The sequence below is a fragment of the Monodon monoceros genome, unplaced genomic scaffold (genome assembly GCF_005190385.1).
Source record: "Monodon monoceros isolate NGI ecotype Baffin Bay Population unplaced genomic scaffold, NGI_Narwhal_1 Super_Scaffold_7, whole genome shotgun sequence".
Lineage (NCBI taxonomy): Eukaryota > Metazoa > Chordata > Mammalia > Artiodactyla > Monodontidae > Monodon > Monodon monoceros.
In genome coordinates, this window is record NW_021703784.1 from 58965793 (window position 1) to 58988664 (window position 22872).

Genomic DNA, 22872 nt, shown 5'->3' on the forward strand with positions numbered 1-22872 from the left:
GAAAGACCTTTAGAACTGGACCATTTCCAGTTCAGAAAGGTTTGAGTGAGACCTCTGAGTTGTATCTATTTAAGATAATAAGGTATCTTATATCACTCCTTTAACTACATTGAGATAAGACTCCCTTGGATGCAATAGACATACATGTGAAGAGTCATTGCCTTCCGCTATGTCTGGCCGCCGCCTTTTTTTTTTTTTTTTTGGCCTTCTTGACATAGACAGATCTGAACTTGGGAAAGGATTATATTATAACATTGGTTTAGGCTTTCAGAGTTGATACTCATTGTTCATCTCTTAAACAAAGTACTTTCAAACTTCTTGTCCACTCCCCTGGCAACTCAGCTTTTCATCTTAGATTTGATCCAAAGGGAATGAAGCTGATGCAGGACTTGCCATTTCCCTTCCTAAGGGAGCCAACAAGGATGTAGGGCTTTTAACTCTAACAAAGTTGAAGAATGAGGGTGTGGATAATCTGGAGCAGATCTGAAATGGCGTTATAGAAGAGGATGCAATTGTCAGTGTCAGACTTCATTATGGAATCCGTCAAGCAAGGGGATCTCTTGGAGAAAAGGACATTCCTGAGAGGGGTTATAAGAAGAGTTAGCGCTGAGGTGGGTGGTACCATATCACATGATCAACACATTTATTTATTCACTTGTTCAATAAAACTTCATGAAAAAATTAAAAATGCCTTTTTCATGTGTTTTTGCCCTAGATTTTCCTCTTTGTTAATTCATAATTTGCCTAGAAAAACCCTATATATTTTTTCAAGATGAAATAAAAACATTCTCCCCTTTGTAGAGGTTTGTCCAATCTTCCCAGGACAGTTCTGGCAAGAACAGATTTGCAGTCCCTAGTAATCTCTTGCACTGAACTTTATTATGGTGTGTGTAAGTCTACAGTCTAACTGTGTATTTACATGCCTTTATCCTGGCACAAGATTGTGAGTTTCTATAAAGAAATGACCATATTTAACATATTTCTCAGTCTTTAATCCACAGCACTGCTTCTAGTACAAAGTAAATGGTGAACATCCATTTGTATCGTGAAGAAGCCTGATGGTCTTCCCACTGTATTAGCATAGACTAGGAATTTTCAGTGTTTGCTGAGGGTAGCAGGTTCCTATGAGGCTATAGAAAAGTGTCTTTTATGGTACCCAGACCCTGCGATATTTCATAATTACATCAGCCTTGGTCTTTGCCCCTCAGGACCCTGAGCATGGCCTCCCTGATGGGCTTGGACTTGACATTGTAGATGATGGGGTTGAGCACAGGGGGCACCGGCAGGTACACATAGGCAACAAGGGCATGTACAATGGGGGGCAGGTGCCTCTCAATACAGTGGATCATGGACATGGTGATACCTGGAATAAAGAAGACAAAGATGGCCAGGATATGGGAGACACAGGTGTTGAGGGCCCGATGAGCTCCCTGGGAGAGGCCAGCCCCAGGACCGTGGGCAGGATGAGAGTGTAGGACAGGACAATGAGCAGGGAATCTATGCCCCCAGGGGACAGTACCATGTAGAACCCACAGAGGATGTTTATGGTGATGTCAGCACAGGCTCTTCTCATCACGTCAGGATGGAAACAGAATGAATGGGATAAGAGGGTCTTATTAGGGCAGAAGTTCAGACATTTAAGTAGGAATGGCCCTGGGAAGAGAGACAGGGTAGCACAGGCCACAATGGCCAGCCCCATCCTGATGATGACATTGTTTGTGAGGACAGCTGCATAGCGCAGGGGGTTGGAGATGGCCACAAAGTGGTCAAATGACATGGCCAGGAGCACTGAGGACTCCACCATGGAGAAAGAGTGGAGGAAGAACATTTGGACCAAGCAGGCATTGAAGCCGATGAGCTAATGGTCAAACGAGAGCACAGCCAGGGTGGTGGGCATTGTGGACAAGGTGAGGCCCACAACGGTGACCGCCAGTATGGACAGGAAGTAGTACATGGGCTGGTGCAGGTTGGGGGTCCTCCTCGCAGCCAAGAGGATCAGGCAGTTTCCGTGAGGGCTGGGCTGCTGTGTACATGGAGGAGAAGGGGATGGAGATCCAGCCATGAACAGCCTCCAGCCCTGGGATGCCAATCATCAGGAAAGCATGTGGCTGGAAGAAGGAGATGTTGCCAGAGGACCAGGAAGGGAGCATCCTTGTGGGATAGATGAGGTCTCCAGAAAGATGTGGTCTCTTCAATCTGGGCAGACACTTAGAGGATCCAGGATGATAGGAAAGAAAAATCTAGTATTGAATCCCAATTCTAAAAATCAATTCCATAACTGGTTATAGTATTCACCAATATGTTTAAAACCTAATAATGATAACAATTTAAATCTTCACTGACTCCCTATTATATTATATTCCATATACTATGTTAATGCATTTGCCTAGATTTTCTCACTTTATTATAAAAATCATAAATTTCTTTTTAAGGCTGTTCCCTCTCAGCCACAGTATTGGGCCCTAAGAGTCATGTCACTATTACATTATTTTATCTATCCTGCAAAAGTTCATCATCCTTAACATTGAGCTCTGGTATGAGCTGATGAAATGAAATTTCTCTGCAGGAAACAGTGATTAGAGTTCAGAGAAACTGGTCATTGTCTACTTGTTGGCCAAATTGAGGATGTGTTATTTCCATGTGCATAGGGAGGAAAGGAGAATACCTGTTTGGAGAGAGATAAGGATCATTGAATCAGATATGCAGAAAGAGGCAAAGATGAGAGTTCCTGTAGTCCCATAGAGAGAGTGTCTGAAAGAGTGAGAAGCTGCTTTTTTTCCCCCATGGAGATGGCTTTGCACTTCCTGAAACCAGGTCTTCCTAAGGTCACATGTTTTTCTTGCTCTTGACTTTTGTATGATACATTTTTGAGTATAATAAATTGATTTGCACTTAAGCATTTTTGACTGAATTTCTCCATCTCAGAATCAACAGAGACTTTGGACAGGGCCATCTTCCCCCTCCTATTATACAGATGAGGAAACTGAGACTCAACTCTAGCGGTTGACTTCTGAATGAACGGCTCGTATATTGTAGTCCTGGATATTGAATCTGAGTCTCTCTCATTCCAAATCCAATATTCTTTTCTGTGACCTCTTCTTTAAATGAGACAAAGTATGTGAAAAATTATCTTAGGTGCAAAGCACCACAGACATGATTTTTGTTGTTATTGTCTAACATGTTGTCTATCTCTAAATCTTTCACTGTATATTATTCCTTTAATCTTCATGAATATCCTGTGATGTAGACCCCGAAGGGATTACTATCCCTACTCTAGGGATGATGTAACTGAGGCTCAGGGAAGAGACTGGTTTATGTTACTCCCCTGCTTAACACCCTTCAGTCATTCCCCAGTGCACTCTGATAAAATGCTTGTGATATGATGACATATGATGATATCGACCCATCATTTTTTAAATAAAATTTTATTGGAGTATAGTTGATTTACAATGTTGTGTTAGTTTCAGGTGTACAGCAAAGTGAATCAGTTATACATATACATATGTCCACTCTTTTTTTTTTTTTTTGGATTCTTTTCCCATATAGGCTATTACAGAGTATTGAGTAGAGTTCCCTGTGCTATTAGGGTTCTTATTAGTTATCTATTTTATATACAGTAGTGTGTATACGTCAGTGCCAATCTCCCAATTTATCCCTCCCAACTCCTATCATCTTGTATCTGCCTAACTCTCCACCCTTATCACATAACGGACTAACGCTTGCTCAGTATTCTTTAACCACACTGACCTTATTTCAGTTTATTAAAAAAGCCAAGTTACTTCTTCACTTTGGGGCTTTCCTGTTCATCCAATATCCCTCTCTTTGCTTTTCTCATGGCTGGCTCCTCAGTCTTTAGATCTTAAATATCATTTTCCCAGAGACCATTTGGGATGACTTTCACTAAGTAGGTGCCCAGAGCCCATTATCCTTACCCCACACGTTCTTCATTTCCTTTATACCATTCTACACATTTTATAATTTTATGATTGCTTCTTTCCTTGAAATCTTTTGTTCTCTCTTGCTAGATGGTATGAGCCATGAATAGATCAGCCATATGGTTTTATTTGCTGACACATAGCTCTTGCATAGTGCAATGCCTGGAACAGAGCAGATTCTCAAATATTTGCTTGTTTGAATAAATAAATGACAGAATCAATAATCAAATCTACAAACTCATGAAAGAGAGGAAATAAAAGAAAATTTCTGTTTCCTTATCCTCCAGATACTAGGATCAGTGGTTGATTTTGAAGAAGAGTGTGGTTGAGGTCTTCCCAGACAATAATGCATCATAGAATCAGAAACATATTTGATTTATGGATGACTGGGCATAGAAGAAATTTCCAATGAAGTGTTTGGTTAAATGTCTGAAAAAATGAATTCATAACAGGTCAACAATGAATCTCAAGTATTTGGGTCTATCCATACTCTGCTTTGAGAAGTGTGATGGGGGCTCTCACTGACATTATGTGTACTTACAATCTTACCATTGGATGATCTGCATAGAATTAAAGATAATGAATGTCTTTTCATCAACTCATTCTATCTGCCCAATATGCCTTACATCTGTGCTCTCCTTCCCATTTTTCAGCCCCTAATTCAATTGCTCATAATCTCATCATTTCTCTTATGGTTTTCTTAGGGTGGCTGCTTGGCTGGTATCATTTCTCTCCACCACTCCCCTCCTCTTGCAGATTTCTTGAACTGCTTTAATCAGCTCAATTTTCCTAAGGCACCGCATTGAAATTGGCATATCCCTGCTCCACTGAGCTTCTTAATCATTCTCTAGGCCAGTCCATCAGTGCATTCAGCTGGAGCTCTGTACTGTCACTTGGATGTATATTCCTTCAAGGCTCTAGCATCTCTGGGGCAACTGCAAGGGCAGAGACCCTTGGTTTTCTCTCCATGGTTTGTAATTGCTGGAGTAAAACTATCATACAGCATGAAACAGATATGATGCATTTCAACTTATTTTAATGTAGAGAATTAGAGAAGAGATTTCTGGACCCAGCTATGCCACTATATCATTGAGTTGTGCTGGTTATATAAGACACATATTAGAAATTAGTCAAGTTTTGATGAACAATGAATTCCCTCAACTCTGAAACAACATCATGGGACAGATCTTTCTCCATGTATATCAGTGAAGACACTGAGGCTTGGAGAAGTCAAGTGTCTAGTGAGGAGAGAGCATAGAATGATCTAATCTTGGTTCTGTTTGCCAGAAAATACCTTGTTCTTCCAAATCTGTTTGTCACAGATTGCACCCTGGTGCCAGGCTTACTAAAAATTTGTCAGTTTCTCCTTATGGTGCTCACTTTCCCCACCTGTAAAAGGGAACTGGACTAGATTATCCATCTTTCTAATTCTGGCATTCTATGATTGCAAGATCCAGTGGTCCTGAAATAGAGTTATTTTTTAATTTCCCACCTCTTTACTTTATTCTGTTTTTTTTCCCTCCTCTAAATACCCTTCCCCTAAGGTTTTCTTGCTCCTAACCTTTTGTTTTTGCTAAACAACCCTCCCCGACGCCCAACCATTTCTTTCTTCCCTGCTGTTTGTTCATTCATGTCTCTTAGAAACCCCATTCAATCATTCAGTCGCTTACATGGTAATTTCTGATTTCTCTCTCCTCTCAGCTAGCTTGAGCCTCCCAAGAACAGTAATTCTGATTTATATTGATAAGGCTCCATTCAGCACAATGTATGGTATATCTTGGGAATTTGGTTGTTTTGATGAATGAATGAATGAATGAAAATTTTACTAGAGAGATTTGCAGACTATACTTGGGTGTTGTCAAGCATGAACATTTCTATTTTTCTAGAATGGTAGCCCAGAAAAGATTTTGTATCCTTAACCATTACCAATTCAGATCATCAATATAGGCATCATTCTTAGAAATAAAGTCTGGGACTCTGAGCCCTTCTCTGAGCTAATCAGAATCCTCAGCAAGAGATTCTCCTTGATCTCTCCCTTATGCAGAATATGAAACTACCATTGAGGATACTCAATACCCCTGTGTCCATATTTCTCTGCTACCTCTGCCTTCTGTCATTTATTTCTACTTGACTCTTATTTTGGAGGAGGAGAGGAGGAGGTAAAAGAGGTGCCCTCCAGGACGCTGGGCATAGAGAAGGGTCTGAGTCTCAGCCCTGGCTACTCACCCTGCCTGCTTCCCCAGGCTGTTTTGTTGTACCATATCCTATAGAAGCCCAGGAAGACCCTGCAGCCAAGACACTCCCCTTTTATGCTGCTGCAGGGAAATGCAGCCCATCTCCAGGGACACCAAGCTTTGTGTCACAGAGAAGTTACTCTCTGCTGAGCTTCACCCCTGGGATGGGAACATGTGATGAGAGGGTAAGGAAGATGGAGGAGGCTGAAGGGAGCTCTCAGGAGAAAGGAAAACCCAGGGAGATTAGAGACATGAGCCATCAGAACTCTCTGGAATATAGAGATTCTTTGGTTATCTAGCCCAACCCTCTCTAAGACATGCTTTCAAAAGGTTCACTGACATGCTTCAGTGACCCATCTGTACTGTTTACCTCATTTTTAAAAAGAGGATCTTTCTATTTTCTGGAAAGAGACAGAGTTAGCCAACATGGGGGTGAGACTACTTGTGACTAATAACTAGATGGAACACTCAGTAGGTCATGAGAAAAGAAGCAATGCCTATGTCACAGAAGGAAAGATGCTTTTCACCAAAAGGGCTTTTAAGAACTGAAGGAACATGATGTTTGGACATGGATATTGAGATAACTAACCAAGGTTTTGGAAACCAGGAAGTGGTAAGTACTCTGAATACCCTGGTCACACATATACACATCACGGAGTGGGAGATAAAGTCCTCAAACATTAGGCCACCTGACACATCAGTGAAGTTCTTATAGGTTTAGTGTTCTGTGTCCTGTCAGCATACCTTCTCCAAGGTAAAAGACATGTTATTGCACCTTGTCCTTCCTGCTGTCAGCAAAGAGGCACAGCACCTGTTAGTCTCCCTTGGATTTTAGAGAGAGCACATATACCCTTAGGAATAATTCAACAGGTGTGTAGCAGGCTGTCAGTTTTGAGAGGGCCTAGAACAAGAGAGGGCTTTGCAGCAGGTTTAGTCTGTGATGCAAGAATCTATGTCACTTGGGCCATATAACTTGGTAAAACCATGATGCCTGTTGTGTCTGTGGTAGATAAATATGTGTGAAGTCTCCATAAAGCCCTAATAGGAGAGGTGCAGCACAGACTCCTAGGATTCTGGAGCAAGGCCGTGCTGTCTCCAGCAGAGTCCTCTCTCTTCAAAAGACAGGTATAGGAATGTTACTGGACCCTAATAGGAATTAAACACTTGATCATGGGACATCAAGTGACTATGTGACTAAAATTTCCTATTTTAAATGGCTATTGTCAGGCCTACCCATGTCGTAAGGGTGAGTACCGACAGTACTATGAATTATACTGGTACAAGTTTAGCAGGCACAAGTGAGTTACATAAACAGGTGGCCTAGACTTCCTGTCACCTGTCTCTTTTGCATCAATGCCTCTTCCTCAGCTGTACCTACAGTCTCATGGGGATTTCCCTATGTCTAACTGATGGAGGAGGAAGTAAGCTGGGCCTGATTCACAGTTGGAGTGGCTTAATATGTAGGTAGAAGTAAAACAAATAGTGCTGCCTCACTACAGTTTTATTCAGAGGTGGTCCTGAAGAATAGTGAGGAGGCCTGGAAGAAGAAATATTGGAAGATTGAAAACAAAAAAGTCTGGGGAAGATATGTGAATGGCTATATGAGAATGTAACTAAAATGTGCAAATCTATGTCTCACATTAATGCTCACCAGAGAGTCTCCATCCTAAAGGAAGCACTGAACAACCAGGTAAACAGGATGACAGGATGACACATCCAGTGCCCAACAAGCTTCTGTCCCTCCTCACCGCAGTGCCTGCATGATGGGCCCTTATACTGAGTGACCAGGGTGACAGAGATGGAGGTAAGCAACAGTCCGGTGAAATAAACTCCCTTTTCCCAAGGCAAATCTAGTTACTGCCACTGCTGAGTGTCTGACTTGTTAACATTAGAGACCAACACGAATAAATTGCTTATAAAGGTGGCGCCTTCCTTAAGGAAAAGGTCTGGGTTGCTTGCTGTTGGGGAAGAAGTCTGACCATGAAAGGGTGGAATCTAGAATGGGTGGTAAAAGAGGGAAATTATGAATATTAATTTTACCTTGGGACCAGTCAGAGTAATGGGACCTCTAGATTGTTCCTCTATACATTTAGTTATAAATCTTTTTCCTTTCCTTCTCTTTCTGAAATTGCCACCACTGTGAAGGATGAGTGATGGATGCAGTTAACTTAGTGTAAACCTGTGATCAGAGTGATGCCAGGTGAAGAGTGTGGTGTACACTGAGTACCCCTCCCATAACCCTCAGTACTCACTTTTCTATCCCGACAGCATCCTCCTGCATCCCAATTATGAGTCCCCACTTGGAGGGTTTCTTTCCATCACACAGGGGCAGACATGAAGTGCTAGGAAGCAGCTTTCAGCCAATGACAAACGGGAGGGTAAATATCCCACCTTCCTGGCTCCACAGTGGTGATAACTCTGAAGCATATTCTACACTGTGTTTCCAAATTACTCCTTGAGTTTTCACCCCTTTTATTCACACAGGTAACACGTTCAATCACTCACCCTTACTGCTTTTCTTACTTCTCTCTATATATATTTTAACAATACTTCCTGGAAAAACCTCTTGAATAAACTACTTGTAATTAAGTCTTGTCTCAAAATTTGCTTCTGGGAGAAATCAACCTAAGAGTCTTACATACAGCCCTAAGAGTTTTAGACTTTAGGAAGAAGACATTTTCCAAACTGTGTGCCATTTAACTTCTCAATTTTCCTCTTCTTATATCCACCTTGATTTCCTCTAAGGGTAGTCCCTCGAACTTTGACCAATGGTCATGGGGATATTTTCTTTAAATTTCATCACAAACTATAAAAACTAGGGGAAGAAATGAAACTTTAGGAACTATATTTGCTTAAAGAAATGTACTTTATTTTGGATTTCAAGAACCTTGTTATTTCTTTTCCTCATTTTATTATCTTATCCCTCCTGTGGTGGAATGAAGGAAGTATTATTATCCCTATATTTCAAATGCAGAAACTAATACTCTGACTTGAGAAAGTGTTTTTCAAAAGAACACAGGGAAGAAAATAATATCAAGGTCGGTACTAGAATCTAAGTCTTCTGATGTCTAGTCTAATATTCTTTCCATCTGTTCACAGCCTATTTCAACTTAATAAAAAACTCTAAAGTTTCAGCAGACCTAGAATATTGAGTTCTCTTCTGAATGTGGTTCTGCCCTTTTAGTCTTTGGAAAATTCACTCTGGCAAATCGCCACCAAGCACAAATTCTCTGCTGGGCCTTTACTTCTAGGAGACAAATAGGAAAAAAAAAAGTCCTTGATATGGGAGTCACTGTAATTTCATTATCACTAGAATATAAAGTAGAAGATAGTAAATGCTGTATAAACATACAAAGATCCCTTTAAGATCTCACTTCAAAATCCCATTTGCTCTTTATAGTGGAGCATGACCCACTGGAAACAGCACCATACTTGTACCCAGGAAGAGACCCAACTCCCTTTGCATATACTATATTTTTAAAAGTTCTGCTTGCTTGAGCCCTGCCTTCTACTCCAGCCTCATCTTTTGCCACTTCTCTTCTCTAATCACACTAAACCATTTGTTCTTCTAAGAAAGCAAACTTGCTGTTTCCTTCATTTGCAGTATCCTCTCCTACTCTTTCTCCACTTGCCCCAAACTACTCCGTATTCCCGCATCTGCATAATATACTCTATTTTTCAAAGGATCTAGCCCAGACAGAGCCTCCAGAAAACTCATAAACCGGACAGTTCTACTGGTTTTTTTTTCTTACACATCCCTGTGCTTACCCTGCATCAATAACTTATTATTTGTCATCATAGTTTCCTACTTATTTTTCTCTCTACTCAAATAAGCTATGAGGTTCTCAAAGGCAAAAATTTGAGTCTGGTTCATTTCTGAGGTCTCAGAAATTAGCCAGAGATCAAACATTGGTTCTGATGAATAAATGAGTGATGAATACAATAACAACAAGAGAAAACTTTTATTGGTATTTTCTATATGTTGTACATTACGTTCCACACCTTGATCCTTATAACAACATTATAAGATAGACACTATAATATTCCCATTGTAGAGAAAGCCAAAGCACACTGAGGTAAATAACTTGCTCCTCTGCTTACCCAGAATTCTGCACAAACCTTTAACAGTGAGCTTACTACACTGTATTAAACACTTTCTTATTTGGGCTTTTTTTTTTTTTTTTTTTGGCTGCATTGGGTCTTCGTTGCTGCCCGCGGGCTTTCTCTAGTTGTGGTGAGCGGAGGCTACTCTTCGTTGCGGTGCATGGCTTCTCATTGCGGCGGCTTCTCTTGTTGCAGAGCACAGGCTCTAGGCATGCAGGCTTCAGTAGCTGTGGCACATGGGCTCAGTATGGTGCCTTGCGGGCTCTAGAGCGCAGGCTCAGTAGTTGTGGTGCACAGGCTTATTTGCTCCGCGGCATGTGGGATCTTCCTGGACCAGGGGTCGAACCCATGTCCCCTGTGTTGGCAGGCGGATTCTTAACCACTGTGCCACCAGGGAAGTCCCCCTTGGGTATTTTTCATATATATTCAAAGGTGAGATGTTTGAAGGGCAAGACCATTTATAAATCATTTCTGTGTTCCTGGTACTTAACATAGGACCTGAAAGAAGTTAGCATTGAGAAAATATATGTGAAATAAATGAGAGAATAAATAAATGAAAGTCTCTCATAATTATCTATTACTTTTTTTCCCAGATGCCCAAAACGAAGCTATGGGTGGGACTTGATCTATCCAGAAGTTTATTTTTTTGGCTTACCAAACTCTTCTCAGGGCCCCAATCCTGCAGGCATCCTGCATCATCAACTCTGACCTTTCCCCCTCAGGACCCTGAGCATGGCCTCCCTGATGGGCTTGGACCTGACACTGTAGATGATGGGGTTGAGCACAGGGGACACCAGCAGGTACACATAGGCAACAAGGGCATGTACAATGGGGGGCAGGTGCCTCTCAATACAGTGGATCATGGACATGGTGATACCTGGAATAAAGAAGACAAAGATGGCCAGGATATGGGAGACACAGGTGTTGAGGGCCCGATGAGCTCCCTGGGAGAGGCCAGCCCCAGGACCGTGGGCAGGATGAGAGTGTAGGACAGGACAATGAGCAGGGAATCTATGCCCCCAGGGGACAGTACCACGTAGAACCCATAGAGGATGTTTATGGTGATGTCAGCACAGGCTCTTCTCATCACGTCAGGATGGAAACAGAATGAATGGGATAAGAGGGTCTTATTAGGGCAGAAGTTCAGACATTTAAGTAGGAATGGCCCTGGGAAGAGAGACAGGGTAGCACAGGCCACAATGGCCAGCCCCATCCTGATGATGACATTGTTTGTGAGGACAGCTGCATAGCGCAGGGGGTTGGAGATGGCCACAAAGCAGTCAAAAGATATGGCCAGGAGCACTGAGGACTCCACCACAGAGAAGAAGTGGAAGAAGAACATCTGGCCCAGACAGGCATTGAAGCTGATGAGCCAATGGTCAAACCAGAGCCCAGCCAGCATGGTGGGCATTGTGGACAAGGTGAGGCCCACACCGATGAGGGCCAGCATGGACAGGAAGTAGTACATGGGCTGGTACAGGCTGGGGGTGCTCCTCACAGCCAAGAGGATCAGGTAGTTTCCAGTGAGGGCCGCAGCGTACGTGGGGGAGAAGAGGATGGAGATCCAGCCATGAATGGCCTCCAGCCCTGATGCCAATCATTCGGAAAGCAGGTGGCTGGAAGAAGGAGATGTTGGCAAAGGACTGGGAAGGGAGCATCCTTGGGGCACAGATGAGTTCTTCAGAAAGAGGGGACCTCTTCAATCTGGGCAGAAAAATAAGACAAGACAAAAACATTGGGAAAACACCAGCTCTGATATTAGGTGACATGGGTTCACACACAACAGCAAATACGAAATGTGAAAGAGATTGAAAAATGTACTCCATCTAAAAGCAAACTAGAGAATAAGTATAATTTAAACCCACTGACTACAAAGTAGCATTTCATACGTGAAATGCTGATCTCTTCACATACTGAAGAAAGCAGCGCTTTCTTTAAAAATGTGAGATGATCGTAAAGAGTCTAATAAAAAACGCTCTATTTTTAAACAAGAAGCAGTGGCCTCACGGAAATAAATTGCAAACATACTGTGGAAGCCTGAAGGGTTGACAGCATGGGCTTATTATAACTGTTTTTCTTGGATTTTCTTTTAAACCTCAATACAAAACAAAACAAGTAAATAAGCAAACAAAAAACTCTTTAAAGGTAGGTTAATAAAAGAATGTAAGGGAAACAGCCTCACAAATATCTTTTAGCAGAGATGAAAAATCCACCAAAAATAGGTCAGAGAACTACAAGGGGCTTTAGTCTGAATCCTGGTGTCTACAGTTACGTCATATCTAGCCAACATAATCAACTCACTCTGAAAGTAGGACTGACCTCTCTTTTTTTCTTTATTCTAGGAGGGTGACAAGCATTGTCCCTCTGGAGCAGAGAGGGTTGTGCATATTCTGGTAGAAGCCTTTTAAAGAAAATGCAGTGAAGTAAAGTTGCTGACAGTGTAGTTCTGGAGTCCTCCATCCCTTCTCTCTCAGACACTATTTCTAAGCACATCAAAACCTGATGGAACTCATTCCATTCAAAAACAAATAAACAGAGAAGTTCCAACACAGAACTTGGGCAGACATATTTTGTAAACAATTATAAGGGATAAAACAAGTTGAAGATATGTAAAAATACTCTTTGAGATAAGGAATTATTCAAAAGAGAGAGGAAAATTCTTTATAAAATTTTTTGAAATAAAAAAATCATGAACCAAATTAATTTTTTTGATATTAGAGTACAAAATGGGTTGATAATAAATAAGGAAAATGAATACCAGATGCCGAGAGAACTTGACACTTCCCCTCATCTACTCTATCTCTGCAGAGACTACGAGGGACAGCTCTCCCTGGAAATGTGGACTGGGATTCCACTTCTTCTCTGAGTTGTAAGCTTCCTGACCCTCAGGAAGGTAGCCTCCTTCAGCCCCTCTTCTCAAGATGGCACTACTGTCTCCTGTTGTTCAAGACTGGTTATTTCTCTTTCTTCTGCCTGACTTCCAGACCTTTCCCACTGTTATCTCCACCTGGATGGTCGAGGATGAGGTGCTGGTGGCCACCCATCCTGGAAGTGGAGAAGAGGGTGTGTTGAGGGTCCAGGTTACTCAACGTGGCTGTTGTCCCCAGTTGTTCTGCCACTCCACATCCTGCAAGAGCCCAGGATGTCTTTGGGATGTTTAGCTGCAGTGCCTATCTCCAGGGAAGGCCAGGCTTGAGCCACAGAGGAGTCACTCCACTCAGGTCCCTGAGGAGTGAACAAGTTCAGGCTAGCTTTTGGAACCAGGAAGTGGTTGGAGGAACCAAACAATAAGGGGGAAAATGAGACAGACTCATAGATTCTACAAAACCCCACCAAGTTTGAATGATCTTCAAAGACTATCTGCTTCAACAGCTCATTTGCATTTGAAATCCTTCCAAGACAATATTCCTGAAGACAGTCTCCTCTTAGCCAGGCCCCAGGACAAATCTGGCAGGAGCAGCCAGTTTTTGTAGAGGGTGGGGGCTACGGAGTGATGTGTTGGGAGCCTAGTAGTGTTGGCCTAACCCAGGCAGAGGGAATCGGGGAAGCCTTCCTGGAGCAAGTGGGGAGAGGGCAGACTTCTGAAAGCCCCACAGACCCTGTTCTAAACTGTCAGGTCTCATTCTGGGACAGACTCCAAGACTCTAGGCTTGTAGCTCCAGGCTGGAGCTAGCACAGACTCTGCTCACACTCCTATCCTGGGGCTGACCTGCTGAATCCAACAGGTTCAAAAAGGAGGGAACTTAGTTGAAAGTATATGAACTGCAGAGCCATTAAGAACTGGTTCAGTGCTTCCCTGGTGGCGCAGTGGTTAAGAATCCCCCTGCCAATGCAGGAGATACAGGTTCGAGCCCTGGTCCAGGAAGATCCCACATGCCACGGAGCAACTAAGCCCGTGCACCACAACTACTGAGCCTGCGCTCGAGAGCCTGCGAGCCACAACTACTGAGCCCGTGTGCCTAGAGCCCATGCTCTGCAACAAGAGAAGCCACCGCGATGAGAAGCCTGCGCACAGCAACGAAGACCCAACGCAGCCAGAAAGAAAGAAAGAACTGGTTCAATTTCTTCTCTGTTTCTTGCTCAGTTTCTCACCACATACAAGTTCTATGCCCCTTCTTTCTCACTTTCTTGAGAGCTCTACTCCAAAATAGCTCTGACCTCAGCTTTTTCCTATATCAATTTGGACTACAGTCATTCACCTGGAGCTGCTTTCTATGAAAACATCTGACTTTTCTCCTCTTTGATTTTGGCTGCACTCTCCCATCTGAACTGGGCCCAGTCTGTCTCCCTTTCTCCTCCAGAGGTGATCAGTAAACTTAGGAAAAATTACTTAACTTTGAAATCTTACATCCAAACAAAGTCATGGTCATTAACCTGAGCTGAGACTTTGGCAGTACTCCATAATTTTCCTTTCAGTTTTTAAATTGTCACCATTCTTCTCAAGCTGTTTATCCAACCTGCCATCTTACTCTCAGTAGCTAATTTGTTACTGTTCCTAACTTCACAATGAGAAACAAAGGCCATCAAGTGTGCCATCTCTAAGAGTCTTGCCCAGCCCATCTGCTCTCTTACCTGCTTCCACTCCTACAGCCACACCCTGCCAGAGAGACCATTCTAAAGCATGTGTGTTTCATGTCAACCCCATCTCCATCCTTTTAACCACTTCTTTGTTGGCTGCCCGTCACTTACAGCAAAAAATTCTGAATGCCATAGCAGAACCTGAGACACTTCAAGATTTAAAAAAAAACTCTTTTTGAGCAGTTGTAGATTCATAAGCAGCTGTAAGACTTAATACAGAGATCCCATGTATCCTTCACTCAATTCCCCCCAAATTAATATCTTGCAAAACAATAGTACAATATCAAAATAAAGATATCGACATTGCTACAGTCATGATACTTAAAATTTCCATCATCACAAGGTTCCCTCATTTTTTTCTTTTATGGCCGCTCCCACTTCCCTCCTTCCCCATCCCCTTTTTAATCCCTAGCAATCACTAGTGTGTTCTTTATCTCTATAATTTTGTCAATGCAAGACTGTTATATAAATGAAGTGATACAGTATGTAATCTTTTGGGATTTTTTCTCACTCAGCATAATTATCTGGAGATTTATCCAGCTTATTCCATGTATTAATAGTTCATGCCTTTTTAAAATTGAAGCATAATTGATTTACAATATTGTATTAGTTTCAGATGTCTGACATAGTGATTCGATATTTTTATACATTACAAAATGATCACCATGATAAACCTAGTTACCATCTGTCACCATACAACGTTATTGCAGTATTACTGACTATATTCCCTATGCTGTACATGACATCCTCATGGCTTATTTATTTAATTAATTAATTTATTTATTTTTGCGGTAGAGGGGCCTCTCACTGTTGTGGCCTCTCCCGTTACGGAACACAGGCTCCGGACGCACAGGCTCAGCGGTCATGGCTCACAGGTCCAGCCGCTCCGCGGAATGTGGGATCTCCCTGGACCAGGGCACGAACCCACGTCCGCTGCATCGGCAGGTGGACTCTCAACCACTGCGCCACCAGGGAAGCCCGGCTTACTTATTTTATAACTAGAAGTTTATACCTCTTAATCTCTCTTACTTATTTCACTCATCCCTCCACGCCTCTCCACTCTGGAAAGCACCAGTTTGTTCTCTGTATATATGACTCTGTTTCTGTTTGTTTGTTTTGTTTTTTAGATTTCACATATAAGTGAAGTTATATAATTTTTGTCTTTTTCTGTATGACTATTTCACTTAGCACGATATCCTCCAGGTCCATCCATTTTATTGCAAATGGCAGGACTTCGTTCTTTTTTATGGCTGAGTAATATTCCATTGTGTGTATATATATATATATATATATATATATATATATATATATACCACATCTTCTTTATCCATTCATTTATCAGTGGACACTTAGGCTGCTTCCATGTCTTGGTTGTTGTAAATAATGCAACAATGAACATAGGGATTCATACATCTTTTCAAATTAGTGTTTTTGTTTTCTTCAGAATAAAAACACAGAAGTGGAATTGCTGGACCATTTGGTAATTTTAATTTTTTGAGTAACTCCCATACTGGCTGCACCAATTTACATTCCCACAAACAGTGCAAGAGGGTTCCCTTTTCTACACATCTTTGTCAACAGTTGTTATTTTTTGTTTTTGTTGATAGCCATTCTGACTGGTGTTAAGTGGTGGCTCTTTGTGGTTTTGATTTGCTTTTCCCTGATTATTAGTGATGTTGAGCATCTTTTCATGTGTCTGTTGACTATCTGTATTTCTTTTGAAAACTGTTTATTCAGGTTCTCTGCCCATTTTTTAATAAGTTTGTTTGTTTGTTTGTTTTTATGTTGAGTGTATGAGTTCTTTGTATATTTTTGGATATTAACCCATCATCAGTTACATCATTTGCAAATATCTTCTCACCATTAAGTAGGCTGCCTTTTGGGCTTGTTGATAGTTTCCTCTGATGTACAAAGGAAAGCTTTTTAGTTTGATGTAGTTTTATTTGTTTATTTTTGCTTTTGTTATCCTTGACTGAAAAGACATATCCAAAAATTATTCCTAAGACTTATGTCAAAGAGTGTACTGCCTATGTTTCTTCTAGACATTTTATAGTTTTAGGTCTTACATTTAAGTCTTTAACCCATTTTGAGTTTATTTTTGTATATGGTGTGAGAAAGTAGTCCAGTATGATTCTTTTGCCTACAGTTGTCCGGTTTTCCCAACACCATTTATTGAAGAGGCTGTCTTTTCTCCATTGTATAGTCTTCCCTCCTTTGTCATAGATTAATTGCCCATTTAAGTGTGGGTTTATTTCTGGGCTCTCTATTTTGTTCTATGATCTATGTGTCTGTTTTTGTGCTGGTACCATACTGTTTTGATTACTGTAGCTTTGTAGTGTAGTTTGAAATTAGGACATGTGATACCGCCAGGTTTGTTCTTTCTCAAGATTCTTTTAGTTATTGGGGGTCTTTTTTGTGTTTCCATACAAATTTTAGAATTATTTGTTCTAGTACTGTGAAAAATGCCACTGGCATTTTGATAGGAATTGTGTTGAATCTGTAAATTGCCTTTGGTAGTATAGCCATTTTAACAATATTAATTCTTCCAATTCATGAACACATATATCTCCATTTGTTTGTCATTTTCAATTTCTTTCATCAGTCTTATGGTTTTCCAAGTAAAGGTCTGTTACTGTACTTCCTTGGTTAGATTTATTCCTAGGCTATTTTATTCTTTTTGATGTAATTGTAAGTGGGATTATTTCCTTAATTTATGCTGGGACTCAGAGCATGGGGATTTTGTGTGTGCTCTTTAAGAGCAGAGTCTCTGTTTCCTACAGCCCTCTACCTCTCCCATATGCAAATCCCACTGGCCTTCAAAGCCAGATGTTCCAGGGTTTCATCTTTGTGATACAAGACCCCTGAACTGGAGAGCCTGATGTAGGACATGGATATTTTTTTTCTTCGGGAGAACCTCTATTGTGATTATCCTTCTGTTTGTGCATTGCCTTCCCAGGGATGTGAGTCTTGACTACACTGTCTCTGCCCCTCCTACCCATCTTATTGCGGTTTCTTCTTTATATCTTTAGCTGTGGAAAATCTTTTCTGCTAGTCCTCAGGTCATTCTCATAAATAGTTGCTCTGTAAATAGTTGTAATTTTGGTCTACCTGTGGGAGGAATTAAGCTCAGGGTCTTCTTCCTAGTCCATCATCTTCAATAGTTTATTGTTTTTAAATGCTGAACAATATTGTAGGACATGTTAAACTGTTTGCTTGACCATTCATCTGTTGAAGAACATATGTGTTGTTTCCAGTTTTTGGCTATTATTTTAAATTTACTATAAACATTTGTGTACAAGCTTTCAGTGCAAATAATTCATTTCTCTGAGATCAATACCAGAGTGCAAATGCTCAGCCATATGTCAGTTGCATGTTTAGTTTTTTTAGAAACTACCAAAATGTTTTTCAGAATGGCTGGCTATACCATTTCACATTTCATCAGCAATGAATTAAGTATCCAATTTCCCCACATCCTTGCTAGCATTTGATGTTTTCATATTTGTAAAAACAGTTAGCCATGCTAGCAGATGTGTATTGATATCTCACCATGGTTTTAATTTTCATTTCCTACTGGCTAATAACTTTGAACATCTTTTCATGTGTTTATTTGCATCTATGTATCTTTTCCCATGAAATATCACTTTATGTTTTTTGCCAATTTTTAATTAGAATTTTTTTCTAGCTGAATTTTAAGAGTTTTTTATATTCTAGATACTAGGCCTTTTTCGGATATGTAATTTGCATACACATATTCTCACACTCCGTATAGTGTCTTTTTATCCTTTTAACTGAGTCTTTGACATAACAGCAATTTTTATTTTTAGTGAAGCTTAATTTATCAGTTTTTCCTTAAATGAATTATGTTTTTGGTGTCAAGACTAAGAAGGCTTTGCCCTAAATCCTGAAGATTTTCTTTTATGTTTTTCTAAGAGTTTTACAGATTTATGCGTACATCTAAAAAGTTTTACATTTAGGTCAGTGATTGACTTTGAGTTAATTTATGAATGTATTGAGATATAATTAACAAATAAAACTGCAATATATTTAAAATGTACAATGTGATGATTATATATACATATACATTGTGAAAGAATTGGATTCCCACCATTCAGTTAATTAACAAATTAACTCAAATATGAATTTTTTTTTCGCTGAGAACACTTAAGTTATACTTTCTTAGCAATTTTCAATTATACAATATAGTATTATTAACTACAGTCATCATGTTATACATTAGATCCTCAGAACTTACTCATCTTATAACTAAGAGTTTGTATTCTTTTACCAATGCTTCCCTATTTACACCTCCCCTACCCCATCCTCTGACAACCACCTTTCTACTCTCTGTTTCTTTGAGTTTGACTTTTTTTCATCTTGATTCCACATATAAGTGATAATGTGCCCTATTTGTCTATCTCTGTCTGAATTATTTCATTTAGCATAATTCCTTCCAGTTTCATCCATCTTGTCATAAATGTCAGGATTTCTTTCTTTTTAGAGGCTGAGTAACATTCCGTATATTTTATATATATATATATATATATATATATAAAATATGTATATGTAATATACATGTATATCACATTTTCTCTATCCAGTCATCCACTGATAGACACTTAGGTTGTTTCCATACATTGGCTATTGTGAATAATGCTGTAATCAATATGGGAGTGCAGATATCTCTTTGAGGTAATGATTGCTTATGGCATTTTTATTTTTAATTTCTTGAGTGATCTCCATACTGTTTTCCACAGTGGCTGCACCAATTTACAGTCCCACTAACAGTGCACAAATGTTCCTTTTTCTCTACATCCTTGCCAACATTTGTTAGCTCTTTTCTTTCGGATAATATCTGACATAGGCTACAGTATCCACTATTGTTTATTTTTGTATCCTCCTCATTTTTTTACAGAGCCTAGAACGTTGTAAGTTATCCTCGAACGTTTAATGTTAAATGACATTAAAAAATAGGCATTGGGCATGAATTCTGGCATCAGTTGGGAGAATTCGTGGTGATCATCATTGGAAAGAATCTCAGATATGTTGATTCGGGTAATCTCTGGTCCTAAATGTGTACTGAGAGTAAATCTTTTCTTCTAATAATAAAAAAAGCCTGAGGAAATCTCTATCCCCCAAAACAAAAAAACAAACTTATGTTCTGCCCTTATTTCTTGTCAGTGCAGTGTGGGATAAATGATGTGCTGCTCAGAGATGGGGGCTACATGTAATTACTAGGGAGTGATGGGAGCTGTCCTGATTACAGGGCAACCTCAGACACTTTGGCTCTCATGGGGAATTGGCTACCTAAACTGGTGCTGTCCACTGTCCAGGCCAACATAAACATGGCTGGGAACAAGGCAGTGCTTTTATGGTCCTCAGTCCCTGGAGACCCTTTTTCACTGGGAAAGATACTCTCACTACAGTGAGCACTTGCCTGAGACCAAGAGGTCTCTCATGGCAGGGGCTGCCTGCGACTACCTCGACGAGTTGACTCAGCTCCCCAAGCACCCAGAGGCCCTCCTCCTGGAAGCCCTTCCAGGTCACTGGGAAACAAAATGCAAACACTCTCCCAGGACCCTGGTCTGTGTGAACAAGCAATAAGCAATGGTCATAACCTCCCTTTAGTTTGTCACCTTCTAGGATGCAATCACATTTTCCAGGGACAGCTTTGAAAACTATGGCCTTTCTGTTGATCTTCCTCCTGTAGTGCATAAAATCAGTCATTTCAATCCAATTTGAATCCCATGTAAGTCCCACCTCCCCTATCTACTACACTCCCTTCCTTTATCCCATCTCCCAAATCTTAGTCCTGGTACTGGTATAAGAGAAAGAGAGGAAAAAAGCCCAGTTCCTAAACTCCAAGCTCCCAGGCTAATGTGATCAGATGAGTGTTTACAAAGAATCTGTGTGTCTTGCTTGCCAAAGGCAGAAACCCACATTTCTATCCCCTCAATGTCCCTGAGAGGCAGGAATTATTATCCACCTCCTCCCTGATGATGATGATAATAATAAGTATTTATTGAGTTCATACTATGTATTAAATATTGCGCTAAGCGTTGTGCTGGATAATTGCACATAATCCTCACAAAATCACTGAGTGGTCGATTCTATTATTGCTGCTAATAAACAGAAGAGGGAAACGAACCTCACAGTGAGTGAATTGACTTGATGAGTCAGAATGGTTTGCTCTCTCTGTTGGACGGGGCTTCCTTTCAGAGAGCCCGTGAATATCTCCTGTGTGGAAAAGCCTCAGTCTTTGAGAGAAGTTTTGATTTTTGGAAAGAGCTATAATTGGCAGAATCGGGGAGTAGGAGATCAAGTTGATAAATACTGTGTTTGGGTAAATAGCATGTGTGGCCTCAGGGAAGGGGGCTGGTTTTCTTATGTGGGTCAGAAAGCAGTTCCCAAGGAGATCCTGGAGAGCTTCAGACTTGCAGGACCTTTAGAATTGTTCCTGGCTTCTTAATGCTCAGAGCATGTAATATTTAGGATAGAGATGGGATTTAGAGTTTATCTAACTTAATCATCAAGTTTACAAACTTCGTTCAAAGAGATTGTGATGTGATTTAGACAAGGTCACCACTTAGTGGCAGAAGAGGGGTTCTGAGCTCCTAAATCTCATCCCAAGGATCTGTCCTCCTCTCAATATGGGGATTAAGTATCTTCCTCTTTGGGATACTTTTAAAAAAAATCTTAATAATATATTTCCTTTAACCCAGTGTATCCAAAATGCAATCATTTCAATATGTTTGTGTTATTAAATTGATGGTGATATGTTTTATATTCTTTCTTTGGTAATTATTTATCATAGGAAAACATACATAAAATGTACCATTCTAACAAATTGTTTTAGGTGTACAATACAGTGAGATGAAGTATTTTCACATTGTTGTGCAACCATCAGCACTAGCCATTTCTAGAACTTTTTCATCATCCCAAACTTAGTACCCATTAAACAATAACCCCTCATTCTCCCTTCTCCCTAGCCCCTGGTAACCTCTATTCTACTTTCTGTCTCAATGAATTTTTAGTACCTTATATAAGTGGAATCATACAATATTTGTCATTTTGTGTCTAGCTTGTTTCACTTAGCATCATGTTCTCAGGATTCATCCATGTTGTAGAACGTATCATTATTTTGTGCTTTTTTATGGCTGAATAATATTCCATTGTATGTATATACTAATTTTGTTTATCCATTCATATGTTGAATAACACTTGGGTTATTTCCACATTTTTGGCTATTGTGAATAGTGTTGCTATGAATATAAGACGTTTGACTACTTTTAAAAAAGTGAAAGTCTTGGGGCGGAGGGAGGGGTAGGGGAGACTGCAATAGACTATGAATAAATTGTATTGCAGTGAACAGTGAGGAACTTGGGAGCATGAGATACACACTTTATTAAATTGCCATCCTCTTAGGTATATGGCAATAGCCAGGAGGGTATGATTCGAGGCAGAGTAATGCACAGGAAAATAAAAGAGGATGGAAGTTGTGAGAAGAGACATAGGTGGTTCAATCTCATAAAACGAGGCTCCTGACCTCATTATTTGGGGTGAGGCCTAATACCTGAATCTCCACTTTTGCAGAGCATGAGCACCCCTTCGTTTCTTTAGGGAAATCATCCATTTCTTCCATTTTGTCTCTTTCTCTCAGCCTTGGTCTTTTTGCATTGATTAACTGCAAGACTTTGAAGCCTATTCTACTGCCTCTGGGCAGGGAATCACAACTGGATGCTCACAGATACATATGCTAGGAAGACCCTTCTCCAGAAGAGAGGTTAAGAGTCTGAGGTTCCTTCCTCCTAAGAAAGAGCCCAGAGGTTGGAGTCTCCCCATGGTTTATCCACCCTAATCCCCCACCTAAGACTTGTTCGGTGAAGCTACTGAGGGAACACATAGGCCCAATGATTGCCTTCAGATTTTAGCTTCTCATCAGACCTTCTCAACTATACAATGGGAATAGCCCATCTTGAGAAAAGATGCATTCAGATTTCTGCACTGGTGGGAAAGAAGACCAG

At 40.6% G+C, this 22872-nt stretch overlaps 2 protein-coding genes across 2 annotated transcripts; both read right to left on the reverse strand.

Moving 5' to 3' along the window:
- Nucleotides 1–1184: 1184 nt before the first annotated feature.
- LOC114886447 (olfactory receptor 51I2-like) lies at nucleotides 1185–2150 on the reverse strand. The gene is given in 3 exon segments (XM_029206936.1): nucleotides 1185–1423; nucleotides 1426–2008; nucleotides 2010–2150. Coding segments are annotated over 3 exon segments (963 nt in total).
- Nucleotides 2151–10683: 8533 nt separating this feature from the next.
- On the reverse strand, nucleotides 10684–11931 carry LOC114887812 (olfactory receptor 51I2-like). Its single transcript, XM_029209706.1, is given in 3 exon segments — nucleotides 10684–11210; nucleotides 11213–11862; nucleotides 11864–11931. Coding segments are annotated over 3 exon segments (957 nt in total). The 3' UTR covers nucleotides 10684–10971.
- Between the last annotated feature and the right edge of the window lie 10941 nt (nucleotides 11932–22872).